The 22245-nt window shown below is 41.4% G+C and overlaps 1 protein-coding gene across 2 annotated transcripts in view; it reads right to left on the bottom strand.

The window, feature by feature from the left end:
• Nucleotides 1–22245, bottom strand: part of VOPP1 (VOPP1 WW domain binding protein) — a 103879-nt gene that overhangs the window by 37646 nt on the left and 43988 nt on the right. For both annotated transcript variants that reach the window (XM_034761269.1, XM_034761268.1), the window contains one exon: nt 1376–1434. In XM_034761269.1, coding sequence (XP_034617160.1) covers nt 1376–1434 — 59 coding nt within the window. The remainder of the gene's footprint in view (nt 1–1375; nt 1435–22245) is intronic.

Here is a 22245-nt window from a genome sequence, read left to right as displayed (position 1 = left end):
CCCATTGACTTCAATGGTACTTAACGATAAGCTTGTGTTTAAGCTCCCTTTCTGTTCAGAGCTACCATAGTTTGCTGTAGCACTCTCATCCTCTTCTCCACTACTGCTAGCAGCCTGTGTTCACCTGCCTAACGGCACAGACCGACAGGGGCAAAACAGGCAATCCAACCACCTGGGGGTGGAAGCAGGCTGAACAAAGTTGATGGAGGCTGTATATGAACTGAGCACTGAGACCATGTTAGCAAAAATGGTGTTGTTGGTAGTGGTTACAATCAAATTTTAGACTTATGAAAAGGAAGGTTCTGAAGATGCAGAGTGATTCCGTGGGTAGGAGCCTAGACTGAGACTCATGAGACTAGATTCTGTTCCCAGCTCTGCCACTGAGCTGCTGTGTGACTTTGGGCAAGTCACTTCACTTCCTTCAATTTCCTCATACGTAAAATGGGGATAATGATAGGGACCCCCTGTGTAAAGTGCTTCAAGATCTCTGGATGAAAAGCACTAGCTAAAAGCTAGGTGTTACAATGGGCCCTGGTCTCAGCTGGATCTGTACTCAGTAAGGAATACAAATAATAATAATAATCTGGGTACTTACATCCTTGCTACCCATGTTATTATATAACCATATCCAGGATGCAAGTACCCATTCGTCTTTCTGATAATTTCACCTGGTACATGGATAGCAAAAACCCTATACGAAGGCACGAAACATTCAATCCTAAAAACAAATCTCTCCTGAAACAAACTGGTTGGTAATGCAGGTGGCCATCTTCACAGGCACTTTCCAATCTAGAAAACAGTGAACGTCTCAGGACTAGTTTATGGCTGAACTTGATGTAAACTTGGATGCCACCCACTAACAACGCAGCTACACTCTGGGTAACAAATAACCTCAGCTCCCTTGACTAAACAAAGAGTAATACCACAGAGACAAATTTATTTTCAAAGCCTGCTTGGTATCCTGCCCAGTAACTTGCTCCTTGTTCAAAACAAAAAGATATGATCATTGCCTCATAAGGCACTGGCCACCTTTCCTTGTAACATTCTGATGGCAGACCTGTTTATAAACTCCTTTATTCTTCTCTCAGCTTAAAGGTGGCCTGAAAAGTGGGGGAAGTGTACTTGTGCTCTTCTTTTTACTTTTTTGCTTCTGTTATGCTATAAAAAAAGATGTGAAAGTTTAGATTTGTTTTGTTTTAATTATTCCCCTTTCCCCCCCCCCACCCCCCCTTTGCTTTTTTACTTGAGAACCTTCTTCTCTGCTCTGGAAGATTCTAGGATAACTGGAGAACTAGTGAAACGATGCCATCACAAGAATCAAGGGAGTGAAATCTGAGCAACTAAACACATATAGAAGAAAATGATGACTACTTACATATAATATGTAGGATACAACCCTTCAAAGTACCAGCAATGCTTTTTGGCCTCTGTACACTGGAAAGAAAGAAAAACATCATCATCTTGGTGTTATTATTAATTTAGGACAATCATAATTTATTATAAATACAGGCATCAAATAAATATTATATAGTCAGACAAGAAAAAGGTCTCTGATCCCAAAGATTTCACAATCTTAATAAATACTACTATTGTGAAATCAGACATCTTGAACTGTAATATGTACCTTTAGGCCCCGGACTCTGCATGGAGATGCCCACGGAGGTCAGTGGAGCTCCAGACAGACACGGGGCTCTATCTGTCTGGTCTGATCTTTGTGCAGAATTTTAGGGCTTCACAAAAATCCCAAAGATAAAGGGAAGTTAAGAGCCAGTCAGTATCACAGGTCACTTATGAAACAATTCGAAAGCATCCTCAATTGAAATTGGCTACCCCATTCATATGACCACACATTTAATTAGTCATTAGTTTATAGCAGAGAAGTGATAATGGGGGAGGGATAGCTCAGTGGTTTGAGCATTGGCCTGCTAAACCCAGGGTTGTGAGCTCAATCATTGAGGGGGCCACTTAGGGATCTGGGGCAAAATCAGTACTTGGTCCTGCTAGTGAAGGCAGAGGGCTGGACTCGATGACCTTTCAGGGTCCCTTGCAGTTCTATATTTTTTTTTTCTTTTTTTTTTCCCCTCTTCTATAATCTTTATGTAATCTCTGTGCAGATGTAATAGAGCTAGGAAAGGAGTAAAGGCAACAAACAGTGTTGGGATATTTTCTTATTTCTCTACAACAAAAATAAAATCAGTAAATGTTTCAAGGTGCATGGTAAAGTATCTAGGAAAGGAGACCGCTCTCTGCAATCTAGTAACATTATTCTCTTCATGTGCACTTAGTATATCCCTCTTAGAGGATGGGGGCAGGAATTTTTGTGTGTGTGTGAGGCAATGCCTATCATTGTGGACATTACCAGAATACAAACAACTAAATAATAATAATGATGATGATGATGTTTGGAAAGGAAACACAGAGATGTCAAGTACAAGGTAGCATATATAAGGCACAAAATATTTCTATATACTTCACTGGCATCCATAACGTCAGAATGAATTATTATAGATACATTTCCAGAAGTTTTATTGCAAACTATGTTTTTTTTGTTGTCACACAAATGATACATTCTTTGATATCTTCCACACACCAAGAGGATTTTACCTAGGGAATGTTTTGTTGGGATTTTTTAAAAGTTAGTTCAAACTTCTCTCTCTGTGGAAAGGCTCTCATGGCCTAGTTTTGAGGGCATTTATCATGTCCAGAGGGCTTAACTCACCCTTCATTTTAACTCTGCAGCTCATCTTTAAATAAGAGCTCATCTAAGATTATCAGCCTCTTTGAATTCCAGGAACACAGAATACATCTGGGCAAGAGAGAGAAAGTGCTTTTAGATTCTTGACTCTCACTATTCATGAATGAGAGAGGCTGTAAGCCCTTTATTAAGCATCTCATGCGTGGATTCAAACACAGAGCAATTGTTGCCCAAGAAGACCATTTACTATAGACTAAACAGCTAAGACTGGAAGAAAAGACCCTTGTCTCACTTGATCACCGATAAGGTGCTAGGGCTCATGCCAGCCACCTATTAACAGAGACAGGCTTTGGGCCCTGTAAGAAGGACCAGGGCCGGTGCCACCATTTAGGCAAACTAGGCGGTTGCCTAGGGCGCCAAGATTTGGGGGCGCCAAAAAGTGGTGCCCCCGATTTTTTTTTTACGGTGTTCCTACGTGCCCTCCCCGAGCGCGTGGCCGCCGCTCCACTTCTCCCACTCCCAGGCTTGCAGCGCCAATCAGCTGGGAGGGAAGGAGAATTAGAGCGGGGGCGGCGTGCTCGGGTAGGAGGCGGAACAGAAGTGAGCTGGGGTGAGGAGCTGCCGCACAGCTCCCCGGGGATGCGGGGACACCTCAGGGCGGGGAGCTGCCGCAGGGCTGTGGGGTGGGGCGGGGCGCAAGGTGGAAGTTTCGCCTAGGATGCGAAACTTCCTTGCACCGGCCCTTGGAAAGACCACAGCTTTCAACTTAAAAACAAAGTAAGCCTCTTTTCCTTCTGAAACTGACCCCATTTTCCTCCTCAGACTGATGTTAAGTTTGAAAACAACATGCAGCTGGGCTCCATTCCTGCAGCAGGCGAGCTAAAGATCCACCTGCCCACACACACATATACACTTTGTGTAAAATGAGTCAGGTAAGTTTGGGGTGCACTCAAAAAATCCTCTTACTAACCCTTCCCAGATCAGACTCCACTGACCCTTTTCTCATCCTTGAGAGAGGGGAATGGCCATTCATTTCCTATGATTGTCTTGACTCTCTCCTCTCCTAGTTTCCCATCTTCTCCTCCTCTCCCTTCCTCCCTGATCCTAGCCACCCTGCATTCTCTCTGACCTCCTTCACAGGCAGCTGCATCTTCATATATCAGACAAAGGATCGTGACATTATTTTGAAATACTCTGCCCAGAGGGCTATAAAATGGAGCTGGAAAATGAACAATGAATGTCCAAGAAACACAATACTCCCCTAAGCATCCAGTTTCCCCAATTATTTTACAATAAAAATGTATGTGAACTGCAAAGGCCTGCGAGGCTGTCTTTGCAGCATCAACCACCTTGCTCATTGCTGAAACCCCCCAGCCCTAGCAGCGCATTCGATAGTTCAGTGTTGCAATGATATTTATAACCTTTACATATTGTTATTTAAAAAATCATCAAGTCACTCACATTCAAAGCAAATCAAAAATAATTTTAAATCATTCTCCTTTCTTCCTATCATTTTGATAATGACATAACCATACCAATTATCCAGTGATTACACGACATTATTTAAATAAAATAAATCTCATAATTAATTGTCCAAATTAAAGAGCCAAAATAAATTATTTTGTATTTGAATTTTTCTTCCTGCCTGTTGCCCAGGGGCTTCTCCACTGCCAGCAGCGTCGGGGAAATGCTGCTGCTGGTACCAGGCACGGGAGCAGCTCTGGGACAACAGGAGGCAGCAACTGAACGCAGGCCCAGCAGCAACGTTTTCCCATTTCCTCCTTCCCCTGCCTCCTACTACCCCAACCTTCCCTCTCCTAAGGCCAATGCATAGAGGCAGGCAGAGCTCAGTGGCCGAGCAAGTCTCGTGTCCTTAGCCCCGAGGGTCTCACAGCTCTGCCCGCATGCCCAGCCTTGAAAAAAATTGCAAAAAGGAGCTTCTTGTATCATTGCCAGAGCTCTCCCTGCAGGCTCCAAAACCCTGTGACTCATGATCGGTTTGTGAGCACTAGCTACACTGCAGCCCCGTCATGCATTCCTGCAGCCCAGCCCGAATCTCACACACTTGGCTCAGTAGCAGGAAGGCAGCAGGTCTTTAATTCCAGTTTCTCCTTTTCTGGCCACTTGAGGCCACTGTGGCACCAAACACCTCTTCTCCTTGCTGGCCTTGCTGGATCAGGGCCAGGGACGGGAAGCTGGAAGGAGAAGATGGCAGGGGCAGCAATAAAAGGTGAGGGGGCCTCGGTCTGGCCTCAAATGCCCATGCCTCTTCCCCCTGCAGCCACCTGCTCCAGGCTTCACAAGCACAAACCCCCAGCCTCAACCCTAATGCCCTGCTCCCATCAGCCCTCTAGCCCCCTGGAGCACACCAAGCCCCTGCCACTTAGAAGGCCCCTGCAACCTAGAACCCCTTACTTCCAGGAACCCTGTGAAACCATTATCATCTCCAGGAGCCCTAACACCTATGTGCCCTTCAGCGCTAAAAATCCCAACAGCCTTCCACCCACCTACCTCCAGCTTTCCATGCACTCCACCGTGTCCAATTATGGCCTCCGATACCCTTGAACACCCACATACCTATCCACTCCCGCCACAGCTGTCAAATTCTGTTCAGCTCCATGCCCTGCCTGATCCTCACCACTGCTCAGGACAGGGCCTGTTGACCTTAATCTTACGTTTATTGTTATATGCAACTATGCAAATTGTTTCGTTAAACAGATAAAATGTCACAAGCTGGATGGCACAAAACTTGGCAGCTAGGAAGCCCTGTAGTTCAAGAGAGCTGGAGAAGTAGGTTATTCCTGCTGGACGTGAAGCGTCTCTGAAATTTAAAGGGTGGGGGGAAGAACTTGACAACTACTGCCATTCAATGTCTCCCTGCTGCATGTCGCAACTACTGCTGGGGTGCACTGCAACAGGAGAGAAGGGGAAGAACAATGGTGTATGGAATGCCCACACGAGCTCTTTTGGGCAGGAACTGTCTCTTTGTCCTGTGTTTGTACAGCACCTAGCACAATGGAATCCTGGTCCGTAGGCACGATGGCATTAAAAATAACAAATAAACCAATAATGAAACAGCCCTCAACAACTGGTAGATAACAGCACCTCTCTCCTCAGGATGAATTCAGTCAAGGAAAGTCATTGTGATTGAATTATTATTATTAAATATGGATATTACCACAGTACCAAGAGATACCAAAATCAAGACTGGTGCTCCATTGTGCTAGGCGTTGACAAAGTCCTTGTCCAAAAGAACTTGTGTTCGTTTAGGTCTTGAAAAAGCTACTCGCCCATGGCAAGACAGACAATGAGACCTGCGCTGTAAAACTAATCTTGCTTATGACCCTGCTGGTGTTTTAACTTTTATGATGGAAAATTTCTCTCCATTTTGGCTGTAAAATAGTTTATTCCAGGGGTCGGCAATGTTCAGCACGCGGCTTGCCAGGGTAATCACCCTAGCGGGCCGGGCCAGTTTATTTACCTGCTGATGCAGCAGGTTCGGCTGAATGCGGCCCCCACTGGCCGCGGTTCGCCGGCCCGGGCCAATGGGATCGGGGGGAAGCGGCGCGGGCCAAGGGATGTGCTGGCCGCGGCTTCCTGCCACCCCCATTGGCCTGGGACGGCAAACCGTGGCCAGTGGGGGCCGCGATCGGCCGAACCTGCCGCGTCAGCAGGTAACTAACTGGCCCGGCCCGCTAGGGTGCTTGCCCTGGCGAGCCGCGTGCTGAACGTTGCTGACCCCTGGTTTATCCTATGTCCTTTATCAATTTGGCCACACTATCATGAAATGTAAATAAATATAGAAGTGTGTGCATTTTTTAAATGAATGATGCAGGCTTAATTGGTGAGTATAGGTCAATTCCAAAGAATTAATGACCTGTATATTAGCCAGATTGCATGAACCATTTCTCAACACTGTGATATTTAGAAAAAATGAAAAATCATAGATGTGACATCATATATCTGCTTCTCTGACATATTGCTACTGACTGTTTTCTTTAACAGGGGGTAATGACACAAACTGCAAGCTGGGCTTTCCGAATCACTGAACTCATTTAGGTTTCCTCTATAGAAAGGAACTGTGCTTTCTATTACTGACTGAAGGAGTTTTCTTCAAATGACTCCGCGACTAAGAACAATAGGGAAAAAAAGAAGTTGCTAAAATACTAACTCTTTTTAATGCCACCAGAGAGCAGGCAGTCTGCTTGTTAAATGTCTGAAGCTATTCTGCAGATCATTAGTTACAGCATGCAAGATTTACAGAATTACTACAGCACGATCCTCCTCCACACCATACATCTTTATCTTCAGATTCACCAGTGAATTCAAAGATACCAGGTCAGTCTGAACAATGCTCAAGACTGGGCACAAAGGATAATGCAATACGTTCACTCATAGTGCTTTTATTGGGACTGGAGGGAAAAAGAAGAGGACTACTAAGAAGTTCACCATTGGTACTAAACACTTTCAAATAAAGATACGATTAATTTTTTTTGAGGGAAACGGTGAACAAAGAAATCTTTTGTGGGTGGAAGCAAGGGATTGTTTTTTATTTGAAGGTACATTAAGTCTTTGAGTTTGTAAAGTCTGTTCCAATCCAGATCCTCATCTGATGTAATCTGGCAAAGCTCTACTGATTGCGAAGTCAGTGGACCTACATTGATTTTCATCAACAGAGGATCTGGCTCCTTCTTTTTAGTCAGACAAAGTGCAGGCAGCAGCAATACAATTTTTCTCTACACACATAATCATGAGGACTTAGAAAGGTGAATACTGAGCGCAAGTCGGAATTTAGCCATGTGATGTGCCACATTAACAATTACATAAATGGCTCCTAGCATTTTGTAGCAACTGTATCAATCAGTGCCTACCACCTCCCATTCAGCTGGGCATACACTAAACTGCAATAGAATCTGGGCTGTTCCAAAGCCCACTCTCAAAGCCTCAGTCTCTGCTGAAGATTAAAGCTTCCACAGCTGAATGGAAAGTGGGCAATAAAAGTACATCAGAAGCCCAGAACAGAATCTTCTCATTAAAGGCCTGAATAATTGACAATGTCCAGTGTGGCTTAGGGAAGGAATACTCAATCCAACATATGTTCAGGACAAGGACACCCAGGCAGTCAGGCCATGGCTAGCTATTGCTGAGTGTGCGTGTTTGCTGGAGGTGGAGACAGAAGGCACAGCAGAGAAGGTGTGCTGCTTTTCCACATGCTGCGTACCAACCAGGTGGTTCCATACTTGATCCAAGGATCAACTCCTCCCGCCCCCATTATACATGATTCCATAAGGAGACCTTTCACAGAAGTCACGTTCACGGGTTTGCTGCAGTTTTCTCTGTTAGGGCAGCAGAAATTTCTTCTGCACTGGGAACCTGAACTCTAGAATGTGGCCCAAGTGGTGAGAGCCAACCGCTACAGACTAAAGAACCAATACTGGTAGAGATGTCAGTGGCTGGGAATCACTGTACTGCAGGAATCTGACCTTTAAATCAAATCAGTTGCCAGAACCCCCTTCACTCAGAACCCTAAACAAGAACTGAAAGCATTCCGAAGCACAAGCTGTTTCCTAGAAATAGATTGTCGAAATCAGTGGGAATTCTGCATGCAGATGGCTGGAAGAATCAGGGATGTAGACTAGAAAATGTGCCTGGTGTTATTGCTCTTCCACAGACCAGGAGAGGAGCTGAATCCCCCCGTCAGATTAATGGATTTCCCGATATCAGGGCTGCACTGTTCAGTATCAGTATGGGGTGAAACCAACCTACTAGGAAGTGTGGTTTCATTTAGCTTTGTTTGAATTGGCAAAATTCATCCTTATTTCCTAGCTAGTGGCTCTGACAAATGAGGGCAAAGGTGATCAAATTTGAAGCTTCCCAGCTCCTGAGCTCATCAAACAAGTGATTGGTGACTGCAGCAGGTGTTCCTTTCATGTACCGCAATGGTAAGGGTACACTAAAACACCTCTGGGGTTTTTTATACTCACTTTTTAACAAGTGGATGAAGATACTAAAAAACCTTGCATACCAGCTCTATCCCAGGTCACAGACACTCTGGATCTTCTAATTAGTCTCTTCCTCTCATTCTAATAGGAATAATAGTACTATGAAGAGACACTGTCCCTTAGATACAGCTGAATCCACCAAACCCCAATATTAGACATTGCATGACTCGGGTCTTTTTACACTTTATATTACAGACCTTGCTGTTTCTTGCCATTCTCTCTGGATCTTCTCTTAGACAGATGAGGATATTCACACAAGATTCACAACAGAAGCAGATTCCCTACCTTAATTTCATTAATCCATGTTTGGCAACAATACAATTTTGCCACAAGCAGCTAGTACTTAGTAATTCCTTTGGCGCTCACAGTACTGACATTAATCATCATATTTGTATTTGGAATGAATGTGAATTAGCATTAGATAGCATCAGAAAGCATTACATTACATTAAAATCTCTTAGCCTTTAAGAATACAACAGCCTTTAAATGCAATTTCATTTTAAGAGGATACATCACTGATTTCTTTGCCATTATGCACTAATCGTGAATGCATTTCAATCCTAGAGCAATATAATTTTAATTGAATATAATCTCTTCTTCACTGTTCCAGAAAAAGATATCCACATTTTCCAAAATGTCTGAATGAACAAGAGTACAATTGTCTCACACAGGGATCACCAAACCTAACGAACAGAGGCAGTGGGAGAGCTGGAGAGGCTCAGATTGCTTTTCTTACTGCTGCTTTGGTTTACATCAAACATGTCTGTCACAGGGAAGACTATCCACCATTAGCCTGCAAGTGGATAGAAGGCTTGAGAGAGACCAGTGACACCCTCTGCTATTTCTCAGAGGGATGAGCAGCACCCCATTGTGCCAGGCTGTTGCCTTCATATCTGTCAAAAGCAGAACCTGACACATGCTGCAATGTGATCTTAGACAATTTTCAGTTTCAACCCAATTAAATGCAGTGCCTTTCATTCAACTGAAACAAAGAGACCCTCCAGATAGAGGTGAATTGTGCTCTCAGGACCCTGGACAGTGGCACAAGGACGCAAAAAGCCTTTTCTGCCAATAGGTTGGTATTATGAATGGGTTGACGGAGAAATGCATTAATGATTCTGTAGGTTCAACAGTGAATGGAAAAGACCATTTATTTGTTACCTATTCTTGAATTTTAAATCAATACTCCTAGAGATGATGACTGAATTTCTGTATTTATAGAAACCCAGCAGCCCAGAAACAACAAACAGGTATTATCTGAATTTGGCCAAGCTTCAGGAAGTATGAACATCCTATAAGTATCAACAGAACCATTGGTTAAAACATAAAGCAGAAAAATAAATGTGGATAATATTTATGTGTTAGAATGTGACAAAGAAAACTGTCTCTCTCCATTCTAAGGTTGGTGAAACTGGCTTAGTATTGCATACTGCATAGTATTGCATCCAGGCAGGAAAGTTATATTTACAAACAACTTTTTGAAGGGTCTCAAAGCATTTTATGAACCACATATTTATAGTAACTACTTCATTCTGTTCTCAAAGCCAGCCACCTCTGGGAGAGAACATGGAAGTGGTTTACCACATAGCAATACCACAAACCATTTTAGGATAGGAAGAGAATAATAATGTTTGAAACCAGAATGATAATACTGTATCTCATTGAAACTACAGGGGAAAGTTTAGGTATGTGAAATACAGTCAGCCTACTTAGACTCTGGTCAGGACATGAGGACATTGAACCAACTAGTTGTGAAAGTGCCATAGGATCCTTAGTGAACAGAAGTGGCCCGGACCTTGGTTTTCAACTTATTCATCAGACATAATTTGCTATGGTCCATTGAACTTGACAGCACTTTGTGTGGATATCAGTGCACCTCTTTTTTCTGACCTTCTCGGTAGGACTGACCATGCATACAAAGACCTTATAACCTTGCGAGCTGAAAAAGGCACTTGAAAAATCCATTTTATGAGGTAAATCCTGTCAGTGGTTTCTCAATGCACAATCCATATCAAATGGTGCTTACACACAGGCTTCTATGCCCAAAGTGTGGAAGATTAAACAAGATATTAACAAGGAGTTTCAAGGATAACAAAATAATTGCACCACCCTCTTGCCTGATGTTTTACTTTGTTGTGTAGTAAAGCTGAACAAGATCCACACAGGTGGTGTAATGACAACACAACACTGTGCACATTGGGGGATCCAATTTAGGTCTCAGTCTCGTTGGTTAGCAGGGGCCCAACTGCTGGAGAAGAAGGGAGCACATCATGTTACTCCAAAGTCTAGTTCTGGCTAAAATACACAGCAGCACAGATAGTCTCTGAACAGAGCCACAGCCAAATATCCTTGCCAGAGGGAAGGTAACCATTGTGTGTGGCCATTGCGTGTACTAAGGGAGAAGGAAATGAGAAAAACTGGACAGACTGTGATGAACAAGTGGAAATTTCTCTGCTAGACCAATGCAAAAAGGTAGTTGGTTTGCAGATTCACCATATACTGCTTTCATTCATTAGACACAGCTTACTAACAGTCTCGTTAGGGGTAAGCAAAACACACACACACATGCGCGCGCACGCACACACAGAGTAAGCAGGTCAAGGTACGGAGGGACTCTCATCTTTCACGGAGTCTTTGGCAGTTCAGGTAAGTGTTGGACTCAGCCTAGCAGCCATCTCTGTGTTCTTTCCAACATCCTCCCAACATGGCAGAGCTATAAGAAAAGCACGAGGCTTCCTTTTATAGGAGCAACATGCTACACAGAGAACATCAAGATCCCAGTTGCCTCCACCGAAAACAAAGGTGCAGAGACCTAAAGGCGGAATGCTGACGTGTAAACAGGTGCTTTACCCAATAATATTGAGTGTAACCTCCATGATTATTCCACTTCCTTTCATATGTGCATGGAAGAATAATGGCAGGGTAATTCAGGACCCACCTTATAAAACAACCCATAAAAAGGGAGGATAAATGTAAGGGAGAAGTAAAAACATACCAAAATTTAGGCTATTCATGAATCTCTCCCAGAGTGTCTTTAAAATGGATATTATCCCTTTCAGGAACAAAGATTCCTTGCTTTGTATGATGCTGAACTCATTTTACCTCCCTGCAGGTAATGAAGTGAGGCAGGATTGTCTACATCACTGCCATCACCACTGTGATGAAAAGGAAAATAATAAACATGGTCCAGTGTGGCCAGTGCCACTTTCAAATACAGAGAGTACAAACCTCACTCGCTGTCCTCCAGGAACTGCACTGAATGTATTTGCCTGAGACTTCTTCCACCTCCTGCACTGACCCTGAGGTGTGAGGTACTCACATATTGAAGGTTGCATCATTCACATCAGAGTTTAAATTCAAGTTCTTCCCATTCTTGTCTGAAGAACTCCAACATTCAGTTCCTTTGTTAAAAAAGGTTTAAACTGGAATGTTTGGCTACATGTTTCCTAGGCAGATTTTGCTCCTTCATTTTCCCACCCCAAGAATTAAAATGGCCCCCTTTTTTTCCACTAAGCATTTAAGCCTTCAGGAGCCACTTTCCATCTTCCATACTAATTAAACCAAATCTCAGGAAAGGTCAAACATAACTGGATGGATTCAAAGCCGGATTTTCTATCTCACAGAGGAATAGAGCAAGCCAATGACAATGGCTAGTGTGCCAGACATCAGTTAGTTAAAAACTATGACAACCCATCAAAGGCTAAAAGAAGGAGAATTTCTTCGATGGTCCCATGAACTAAGAGGCTTTGTTCTATTCAAGTTATGTGTGCTTTCTCTCTCATTTGCTCAGAAGAGAGGACACTGACATGATTGTGTGTTGCTACATAATCACAGCTCTTCTCTGTCCTCTTTCTACCAACATTATTTATCATTCCTGACATTTCATCTGATAACGAACTCTTTCCCCATGTCTTTCTTCAGGAATAATCATCAAAAGTTAAAATATTTCTTTTACCCCAGTGAAACTTTTTTCCTATTGTTTCTGAAATATTTATTCCAAAATGTCAGTTATGGGATCAAAACCCTATGGGTTGCAAAATCTCGCAGTACAAAATAAAGATTGTATCATCAATCACATACATCCAGTACAAGGAATAGAGCATGCAAACTATTTTAAGTCAATTAATATTGATAGAATAGACAGATAACCTAATATGGTTCACTAAGAGGTATGTGTGCTAGGCCCACTTCTGAACTTGCAAGGAATTTATTTTTTAATCCCATTATGCATGGTTATGAGTGTCTGTTCACTGTAAATCAGATTACGTGGGCCCCATGTGTATTAACCAAGTAAACATATGAACACAGAAGAGAGGTCAAATAGATTGCATGGAAGTCATTTTGAGGTGTGAAAGTCAGTTCATGGAAAGTTTAGATACTTTAGCACTATGAGCCTGATATTTATTCTACCTGCCTACATAAGGTATCCAAGGGTGGAGCTTTTTTAATGGTCAGATTCTGCCAGCCTTATACTGAATAGTAAGCCCAGCCACATTCTCACTATCATCTGTCCCCGGCAGGGAGAATGGCATTAACTGTCATTAGTATTGTGCGCTCCATGTTCCCACAATGTGCCTATTTAAAATTAAATTTGACAATCTAAGTAAGGCCTAAATTTATTATAATTTAGTTAAATCATTTACATTAAATGTAAAAAAAAAAAAAAAAAAAAAAGAATATTAAGCTGTACATGCTTTCTGCCATGTTTTAAAGAAAGTCAAACCACTGAACTGGTGGAAGTCACTGGCTAAGCATCTGGACCCAGAATTGGCCAAAGTGCTAAACCAGCTGTTGACAGCAGGTGCAGAGCAACTATTTCTACATTTCAGTTTATTCAACTAGTTCAGTTAAATAACTAATTCATTCAAAGTTAAGAAACCTACTGGGAACAGAAAAAAGCAGGAAAGCCTGTCTTCCTCTACCAATCTATGAATAAAAATGAGGTGAGATGAGATTGGTTAGTTCTAAAAACTTGAAGGACATCGCGACCAGAAACAATCACTTCATTTCACTAAACTACAGATAATACTTCATTTGTTTAATAAAATCAGTTACTTTTAAACGCAAAACATATTTTGATAAACTTTTTTTCCTTATTTATCCAGCACATTTATACATAGAGTTTAAGGCCAGAAGGGACTACTGGATCATCTAGTCTGATTTAAAGTAGTTGTATTTAATAAAAAATGCTGGGGTTTTGTGCATTTTTAACTGAATTTGAATGTCCATTCAAACAGAACTTGATACAAATTGCCAGTAATAATTTAATCATCTAGTAAATAAGGAATGCATCATTCACCATTTTTAACATAATAAAAATGTAAAAATGAAGATTCTGAATAAATGTAAGTGATATAATTGCTTAAATAAATATGCATAGATATAGCAGATCCTCCTGGTTAGCAAAAAGAAGCACCAAATTTAGGGTAAAGGCTAAATTTAGTTGCAAATCAACATGTTTTAATGGTTACCAAATTATCAGAATCAACTTTTTTTAGGAAACTAAGAAGTACAAATGCAAAACGCTATTAAAATCGACAATATAAATAAAAGTTTCCTGTCTGCTGATTTAAATCATCATTAACATCAGTGATTTACATTGATTTGATTTACATTAATTCACCCTGCTCAGTCTACTGTATTCATCAAGCAATTAAAAAGAAGCAAATAGTTTGATCTGATGAGATTTGTATTTAGTTAACATGTCAGTTCAAGTTCTCAGGTGAAGCGACGATGGCATTTGGGCATTTACATGCCATGGGACCAGGTGTGCCAACATAAGGTTGAACAAAAATATTACAGGTCTGAACTATTTGTTCAAAATGAGAACCTGACCCTACTCATATTTGGATGATCAGCAGCAGCACCATAGCAAAAATAGTGGAAGCATGACCTAAAGGCCCTTCCTTGGAGTATTTCCCTTCAGTGGCGGGATATCCAAAGCAACGAATACAGGCAATTCAATAGCAAAAAATCAGTTCTGACAGGTAGTAATGCCTGGTAATGGTGAGACATTTTTCACGACAAGGAAGTAGGCTCCTATGCAAGATCACAACTTTAACTGTCTTTCTTTCAACAGTTTGAATACAACAATACATGTCTTCAATGTCTCAAATATCTGGTGATACAAACACTAATTGTGATGTAATCTACAAATATAAATACCCACTAACCAGTGTTGCCAACTCTTGCCATTTTTCACAAGTCTAGCAAACTGGTGAAAGCCCTCGCAACTAGAGTCAAATGATTACAAAGAATCTCAACATTCCTTTTCATGGGTTATCAATACTTTTGGAAATCATCTCATAACATAATCTGAAGAGTAAACATCTACCGCAGGTTCCAAAAACTAATATAGAGATGCTGGAGTCATAGCCACTGCGAACAGATCCATCTGATTTAAAGAACCAGTCATAGCATGGCATTCATGCCGTTGGTATGGAAGTCATGCCTTTATCTAACCTGCTTTTTGTTCTTCTAAATTCAGTCCAGTATGAAACATGGCATTCTAAATGGAGATAACCATTTACACATCTCCTATGTTGTTCCACTTATGTAATGCCCCAAATCCAAATGCGAACTAATCACTTCATTAGAAAATTAAGCCCCTTCCCTACTCCCTACCCCCACAATAAATGGATTTTATGGGCATGCTGGAAGCAGTCCAGCTGAGGGTTAGGACTCCGCAGCTAACCTACGAATTACAAAGCGTCTTTACCAAGGAATGCCACTGGAAGCTTAGGACACAGATTTCCAAGTTGTCTACAGAGCCCTTGTTTGTGGTCGGTGGAGATATGGCTGGTCACATGGTGTTAGATCTCCTTGTTTCCATTTCTGAGAAACAGAATGCAAGGGATTGGGAGATGAAGTGGTGAGGAAAAATGGATGGGATGGTGGGATTAATTTTTTTTCAGAAAGAATAAAGACTTTGCAATGAACACAGCTAAGAGCTCTCCACTGTAAGATTATCTTTCCAGGGCAAGCAATTGCTGTAGTTCCCAGAGGGATGTTAGGCAACTGTGAAGGGAAGGGGAGGTGTGCATGAGATACTCTCTCCATTAATATGTGGTCCACCCTTGAGAAAGATTGAGAGCCCTGCCTTGAGGGATTGCTAGGGATGGATAAAAGCATGAAATAAAGCCAGCAATGTTTAATTTATAAACCTTATAACTGCTAGACAATTATTCATTTGGAATGAAAGTATCAAGGATTTCACCTGTACACGTTAACAGATGGAAATAGCAGCGATAGTTTAGAAACAAACACAAACAGAAAAAAAATGACACACTTGCCTGGCTCTAATTAGGATGACAGCTGGGTAGAATTTATGGACCCTGGATAGAATTCAATCCTGGGGTAAGCAGAGGGCAACTCCATAGGAGTAATTTGGGTCATCTGTGTTCATAATGGACTGGAAACATGTCAACTCAGGATGTGATGCAGACATAAAATTTCTAGACACCATTAATGACGGCTTCTTGGAATCCACAAGGAGAGAGGCAATTCCTGATTTAGTCTTAAGAGTGTACAAGATCCAGCCTAAGAGGTGAATACAGCTGAACTGCTTGGTAATAGCAACCATAATGTAATTAAATTTAATATCCTTGTAGGGGGGAAAATACCAGAGAAACCCACCACCGTAGCATTTAACTTAAAAAAGGGGAACTACACAAAAATGAAGAGGCTAGTTAAACGGAAATTAAAAGGAATAGTCTCAAGAGTAAAATGCCTGCAAATGGCATGGAAACTTTTTGAATACACCATCACAGAGGCTCGAACTACATGAACACCCCCCAAAAAATGACATCATTGCGAAACAACAGAGTAAAAGAGATGGTTAGAGACAAAAAGACAGCCTTTAAAAATGGGAAGTCAAATCCTATTGAAGAAAATAGAAAGGAGCATAAACTCTGGCAAGTTAAGTGTAAAAGTGCAATCAGGCAGGCTAAAAAAGAATTTGAAGAGTATCTAGAAAAAGACACAAAAAATAACAGCAATTTTTTAAAGTACATCAGAAGCAGGAAGCCTGCCAAATAATCAGTGGGGCCACTGGAGGATCGAGATGCAAAAGGAGCACTCAAGGAAGACAAGGGTGTTGTGGAGAAGTGAAATTAATTCTTTGCATCAGTTTTCACAGCAGGGGATGGGAGGGAGATTCCCAAACTTGTGCCAAACATTTGTCATTTTAGGTGACAAATCTAGGAACTGTCCTAGATCGAAGTGTTAGTAGAGAAAGTTTTGAAACAAATTGAGCAATTAAACTGTAATAAGTCACCAGGACCAGATGATATTCACCCAAGACTTCTGAAGGAACTCAGATATGAAATTGCAGAACTACTAACTGTCATAGGTAACCGATCAACTAAATCGGCATCTGTAGATGACTGGCAGATAGCTAACATAACACCAATTTTTAAAAAATGGGTCCAGAGGCGATCCTGGCAATTACAGGCCAGTAAGCTTAACTTCAGTATTAGGCAAACTGGTTGAAACTGTAGTAAAGAACAGAATTATAGCATCAGAGAATTCACCCTTCAGTTCACTGACTCCCAAATTCACTTAACTTGCTATTCTTTATTATATAATTTATATATATATAAAATTACAGTGAACTCAATGGGGCTACATAAAGTAGTACAATTGAGCATGTGCATAAATGCTGGCAGACTCAGCGCTTAAACCTGTAATAGGTTTGGTCTTGAAGTTTTAGGTTATTGAGTAAGAACAACTGATGCCCTTCTCTGTCCTTGTTCACCTTCCATAAAAGTAAAACAGATCCAATGCATTCCATGATTCGTAAAATAATTTGTAATAATTCACACAAATTCCTTACAAAAGATCCACTCAAGATGTTAGGTGTTTTTTCTAAAGGCTGCAGGATTGGACCTGATTTCCCCGCCACAGCAACCAACTTAAAATAAATGAAATGAAAGTAATATTTCTCCCCAAATAAATTGCTTCCAATTAATTAAACACAGTACACCTGCATACAGTACACACATAAGGCCCTACATTGTTCCAATTGAACTCAATGGCAAAATTCCAACTGACTTCAAATAGATGTTTTCATGGCTCCCTAGGGAGAGATACCTACAATGCAACCTCTTCAGCGAGGGTTCCCTCTTCTGTAACACGACAGATCAACTTCCGGCCACCCATGTCTGCATTTGCTGAGTTGTTTCATTAGGAAATGAAAGTCACTAACATCTACGCTGCAAAAACAAAAAAACACGGCAGTGAGTCTCAGAATCTGGGTCAACTGACTTGGCTCGTGGGGCTAAAAACAGAAGTGTAGATGTTTCCGTTCGAGCGGGAGCTTAGGCTCCAAGACCCTCCCCTCTCACTGGGTTTCAGAACCCGGGCTCCAGCCCAAGCAGGAACGTCTACACTGGTATTTTCAGCCTCAAGCCCGCAAGCCTGAGTCAGTTGACCCAGGCTCTGAGACTCACTGCCATGGGGCGCTTTTTTTATTTTATTTTTTTTGGTAATGTAGACGTACCCGTATAAAGCTTCAGTTTGGAGAAAAGTTTTCTTCTCAGTTATACCTTCCAACTGTTGCTTCCTGCTATTCCCCAGACTTCAGGACAACATCTTCATTCTTCATGATCCTCCAATAAGTGCTTCCACTGAACTCCAGGAAATCCTAACCATCCCCATGTTCCAGTCCCTCAGCAACATCTCCTCTCATCAGCTATAGACAAGAAGCTCTGCCTCCAGAATACACAGGTCTATCATTGGGTGGGGTGACAGAAGTGAATATGGAAAAAAAGTAATCACTTCAGCTAATGTAATAACTTAATTCATACACTTTGGGCTGACCTTTAACTTTAAAATGTTAGCTCTGAATTATCATTCTCGGTGAATGACTATCCTGCTTTTATACTTTCTTAAGAGAAAATTCCTGTGGCTGGACTCTCAAAGGGCATCTGATTTCTAATTTTCTTGTGCATTCTTTGCTGGATTTTAGGGCCTGATCCAAAGTCTGCTGAAGTCACCGGCTTCCATTGGCTTCTATGAATTTTGGCCCAGGCCTATAGCTGGGAACGTTAAACCTAAATAAAACAGCCAAATGAAAAGAAAATTGTTCTGCTGCCACTAACCTAGGGATCACTAGATCTGGCACTTTACGAAAGACTGATACAAGTGTCACTAGGAATGTCTGTGGATTACGCTAGTTATGTTACAGCTCAGATACCAAGGTAATGAGGTACCAGGCCTGAATGGAGTACTTCTATGGCAAACATTCTAGAAAATCATTTTAACAACCAGCTCAAGGGGCACATGTAATGCTAAACAAATTGCTACAGTGCTCTGTATGCTATGTCTTTCATGGATTTTTGTTGGGGGAGAGGGTGGATTTTTTTTTCCCCAAAAGATCTCCCCAGGGGACCTATTTTCTTTTCCTCCTGTAACCTTGGTACACACACACCAGAAAAATTATAGCTACAGTACAAATAAAAATAGCTAGAGAACCTACAGCTGTTGTTAATTTCCAAAGTACTCAACCTTGCCCATTTAATGACAGAACAATATGATTCGATTTCAGTCTTGGCAAGATATTGTACTTCCAGGAGGCAGATATTTCAGTCAGAGTGAATGCCAAAGGCAAGCAATGAATCTGAGTTTCAAGGAGAAGGACAAGAGGACAGATTGGCATGATCAAGACCACTGAACGCCTACTTAAACTTTTCTGCCTGCCTTTTCATTCTCATTTAAAAACAGTCAACCACCGGTTGATTATATCAGGCTTGCAGACTTCTTAGCAAGTAAAGCAGAAAAAAATGTGTTTAATGAGAGCTCACAAACTGGAAAACTTTTTTACTGCTGAAGAGCAGATTTTTCTATTTTAAGTGCTGAAATGTGTAACACAATTTCCCCACCCCCCAAATAAAGCTCAGGTTCAAATTTGTCATTGGTGTGTATTTTGTTCTCCTAGCTGAGTACAGAACAAGGTCATTGTAAATTCCAGTAGCTATTTCTAATTAACAAAAAGTGTCCGAGTCAAGCTTTGTAAATAATAGCCAAAGAGGCAAAATGCATTAGGATTAGCTAAGAAGGATGTGACACCAAAAGTACTTACCTGTGCAGGCCCCAAGTAACATTTCGCTGGACCCAGGACAAACCCATAACATGGGCCCCCATCCCAATCCACCCACCTACTTAAAGAAAGAAAACATCTTATTTCAGAAATGGCACAGATAGGCCTTATCACTTTACGTTTGGCCTTTGTCATTGAAAAATCATGCATGATCTCACTAAAGTCAATGTTTCTTGTGAGTTCACACTCAATAGACAAAACAGCAAGATAACTTAAGCATTCCTGTGCCATAAAAGATCATCTGTAGTTTTTGGATGAGTGCCAGCTTGCTGAAATTTCTTTCAGCTTCTGCCACACTCACTGGCAATGTGCAAAAAATTTGTAGGGCTATGCACACTTCACTGCAAATTAGTTGCATTTTTTGTTGTAAATCTCATTAACTAGTGGTGGCAGTTCAAGTTCTTTTCCAAAAGTAGTCTTGAAGATTTTTTTCAGATGCAGCATTTCACATGGAAAGTTTTCTGAAAGCGCCTGAAGATCCTTGAGAACCAGATATTTGAATAATTCCTTCAGTTCCTCAGGCTCAAGTGTGACATATTTTAGGACTAAATGGAACATAAAACAAATGTCATTGGTTCTTTGAATAAACACTACAATTCTTAGATAACATTGTCCAAATTTGCATAGAACACATTCCTTCTGAATACTCTCTTTCATCTTCAGAGGTGACAGAATATGAATCCTTAGAGTCTCTCACCATGAATTCTTTCCTATGTCCTCTTCTGCAGTAATTGTGGCAAAATTCCCACACCTTCTGCCACAAGGCACACTGTGAATAGAAGCTTGGGCCACTGATGTCAAAGTTGCTTTAATTCTTCAATAATATCAGCACTGAGAGCGGACTCTAAAATCAAGAGAGATTCTTGATGTTGCTTCAGTTCTAAAACTGCTTCTGATTGGCTCAGGTAAATCTTGAAAGATCTGGACACTGCATAGTTGCATAGGTATAAACATACTCACCGAGATTATACAAATAACATTTAGTCAAACTCAAACATTCACAATTTAGCCTGAAATTTTTTTCACACGGTGATGGGCTTGTGGTCCTCTGGCTGGACAACATGGCAAGAGGTAGGCCCTGATAAAGTGTACACATTCCTCCCTCCCCCCACTTTAGTTGGGGGCCTGTACTTCTGACATTTCCAGCACCATCACCAACCGCCAGGGATTGCCTTATACTTAACTGATTACAGATTGGGCAATGCAGAATTAACACTGGACAGCCAATGCTTATACACACACACACACACACACACACACACACACACACACACACACACACAGAGCAGGTATACATCCAAAGGCAGCAACTAAGTGAAAAATTTTAGCTTCATTTATGCATGGAAAATTAAATGATGCAGAAATGAAACAGAAGTCAAGAAATAAATAACTTTAATAAGGAACTGTAGGGCCCACTCTGCAAACCCTAACTAAGGCAAGGACTTCAATGGTACTACTCACATGTGTAAAGACTACTCGCCTGAATATGGGTTTGCAGGATCCAAACTACACTTTATGTAATATTTAGTACAAAAATTCCATCCTCTTCTTTCTGAGGGGCCATTTACATTATGTTTCTAACCACAATTTGATTCCATCCCCACCGCCAAGACAAAAACAGCATTATAGCACAGACAGGGCACTACCACGTTTGAACACAGTGCTGCAGCATGGTACATTGTGCTGCACAAAGAAGACCCTAAATTACTCTCAGACCTAGGCCCAGTCTCTGCTAGCAAATGGGCCACCCATTTATAGACACATTCATTACCCAATGCAAGAGGGGGCAATCAAGCATTCTCCGTCGAGTGTTGAATGGGGCTTGGCTCTGCCTATACCAGTAGTTAAATTACATTTAACTACAGTTGAAGGCATTGGTGATTCAGCAGGATAATCATATGTAACGCATGTTGTCAAACACGGCCCCACATCTTGTGTTGACACAGGTTAGGCTCTGTTTAAACTACAGCTTGAACTGTGAAAGACTCAACAAAACTGATTGTTCCTAGCACAGCTTTCCTGTCCAGCATGAACAGGATCTGTTTGGTGCTTGTTTATTTTCCCAAACAACAGAACTAGCTGAAACAGTACCGTACTCTCCCTGGGGCAGTCTGTAACATGGTTTTTGAACGAGGTTGTAACATGATTTGTGACTGTACTAGATGGGGGTGCAACCACCCCAGGCTGCAACCATGTGTGAAAATGATTTCAAACATGACTTCATCTTAGATGGTGGGCAGGGCTTTAGGTGAGACAATCTTCCTCATACCTCCACACAGGACAGATTTTTAGAGCCCTGCATGAATACAAAATTTGTATCCGCATTCGATCCGCAATCTTCAAAAATGATCCGCGGATTTGTAGGGCTCTGTACATTTTTACTAATGCAATTGGAAAGTTTCAAAGCAGTGTACGAAAATGAAAAAGCAACATGGGTAGAAATGAGAAAT

This window comes from Trachemys scripta, chromosome 2 (assembly GCF_013100865.1).
Source record: "Trachemys scripta elegans isolate TJP31775 chromosome 2, CAS_Tse_1.0, whole genome shotgun sequence".
NCBI classification, from domain to species: Eukaryota; Metazoa; Chordata; order Testudines; family Emydidae; genus Trachemys; species Trachemys scripta.
This window is presented reverse-complemented; position numbering and strand designations above follow the sequence as displayed.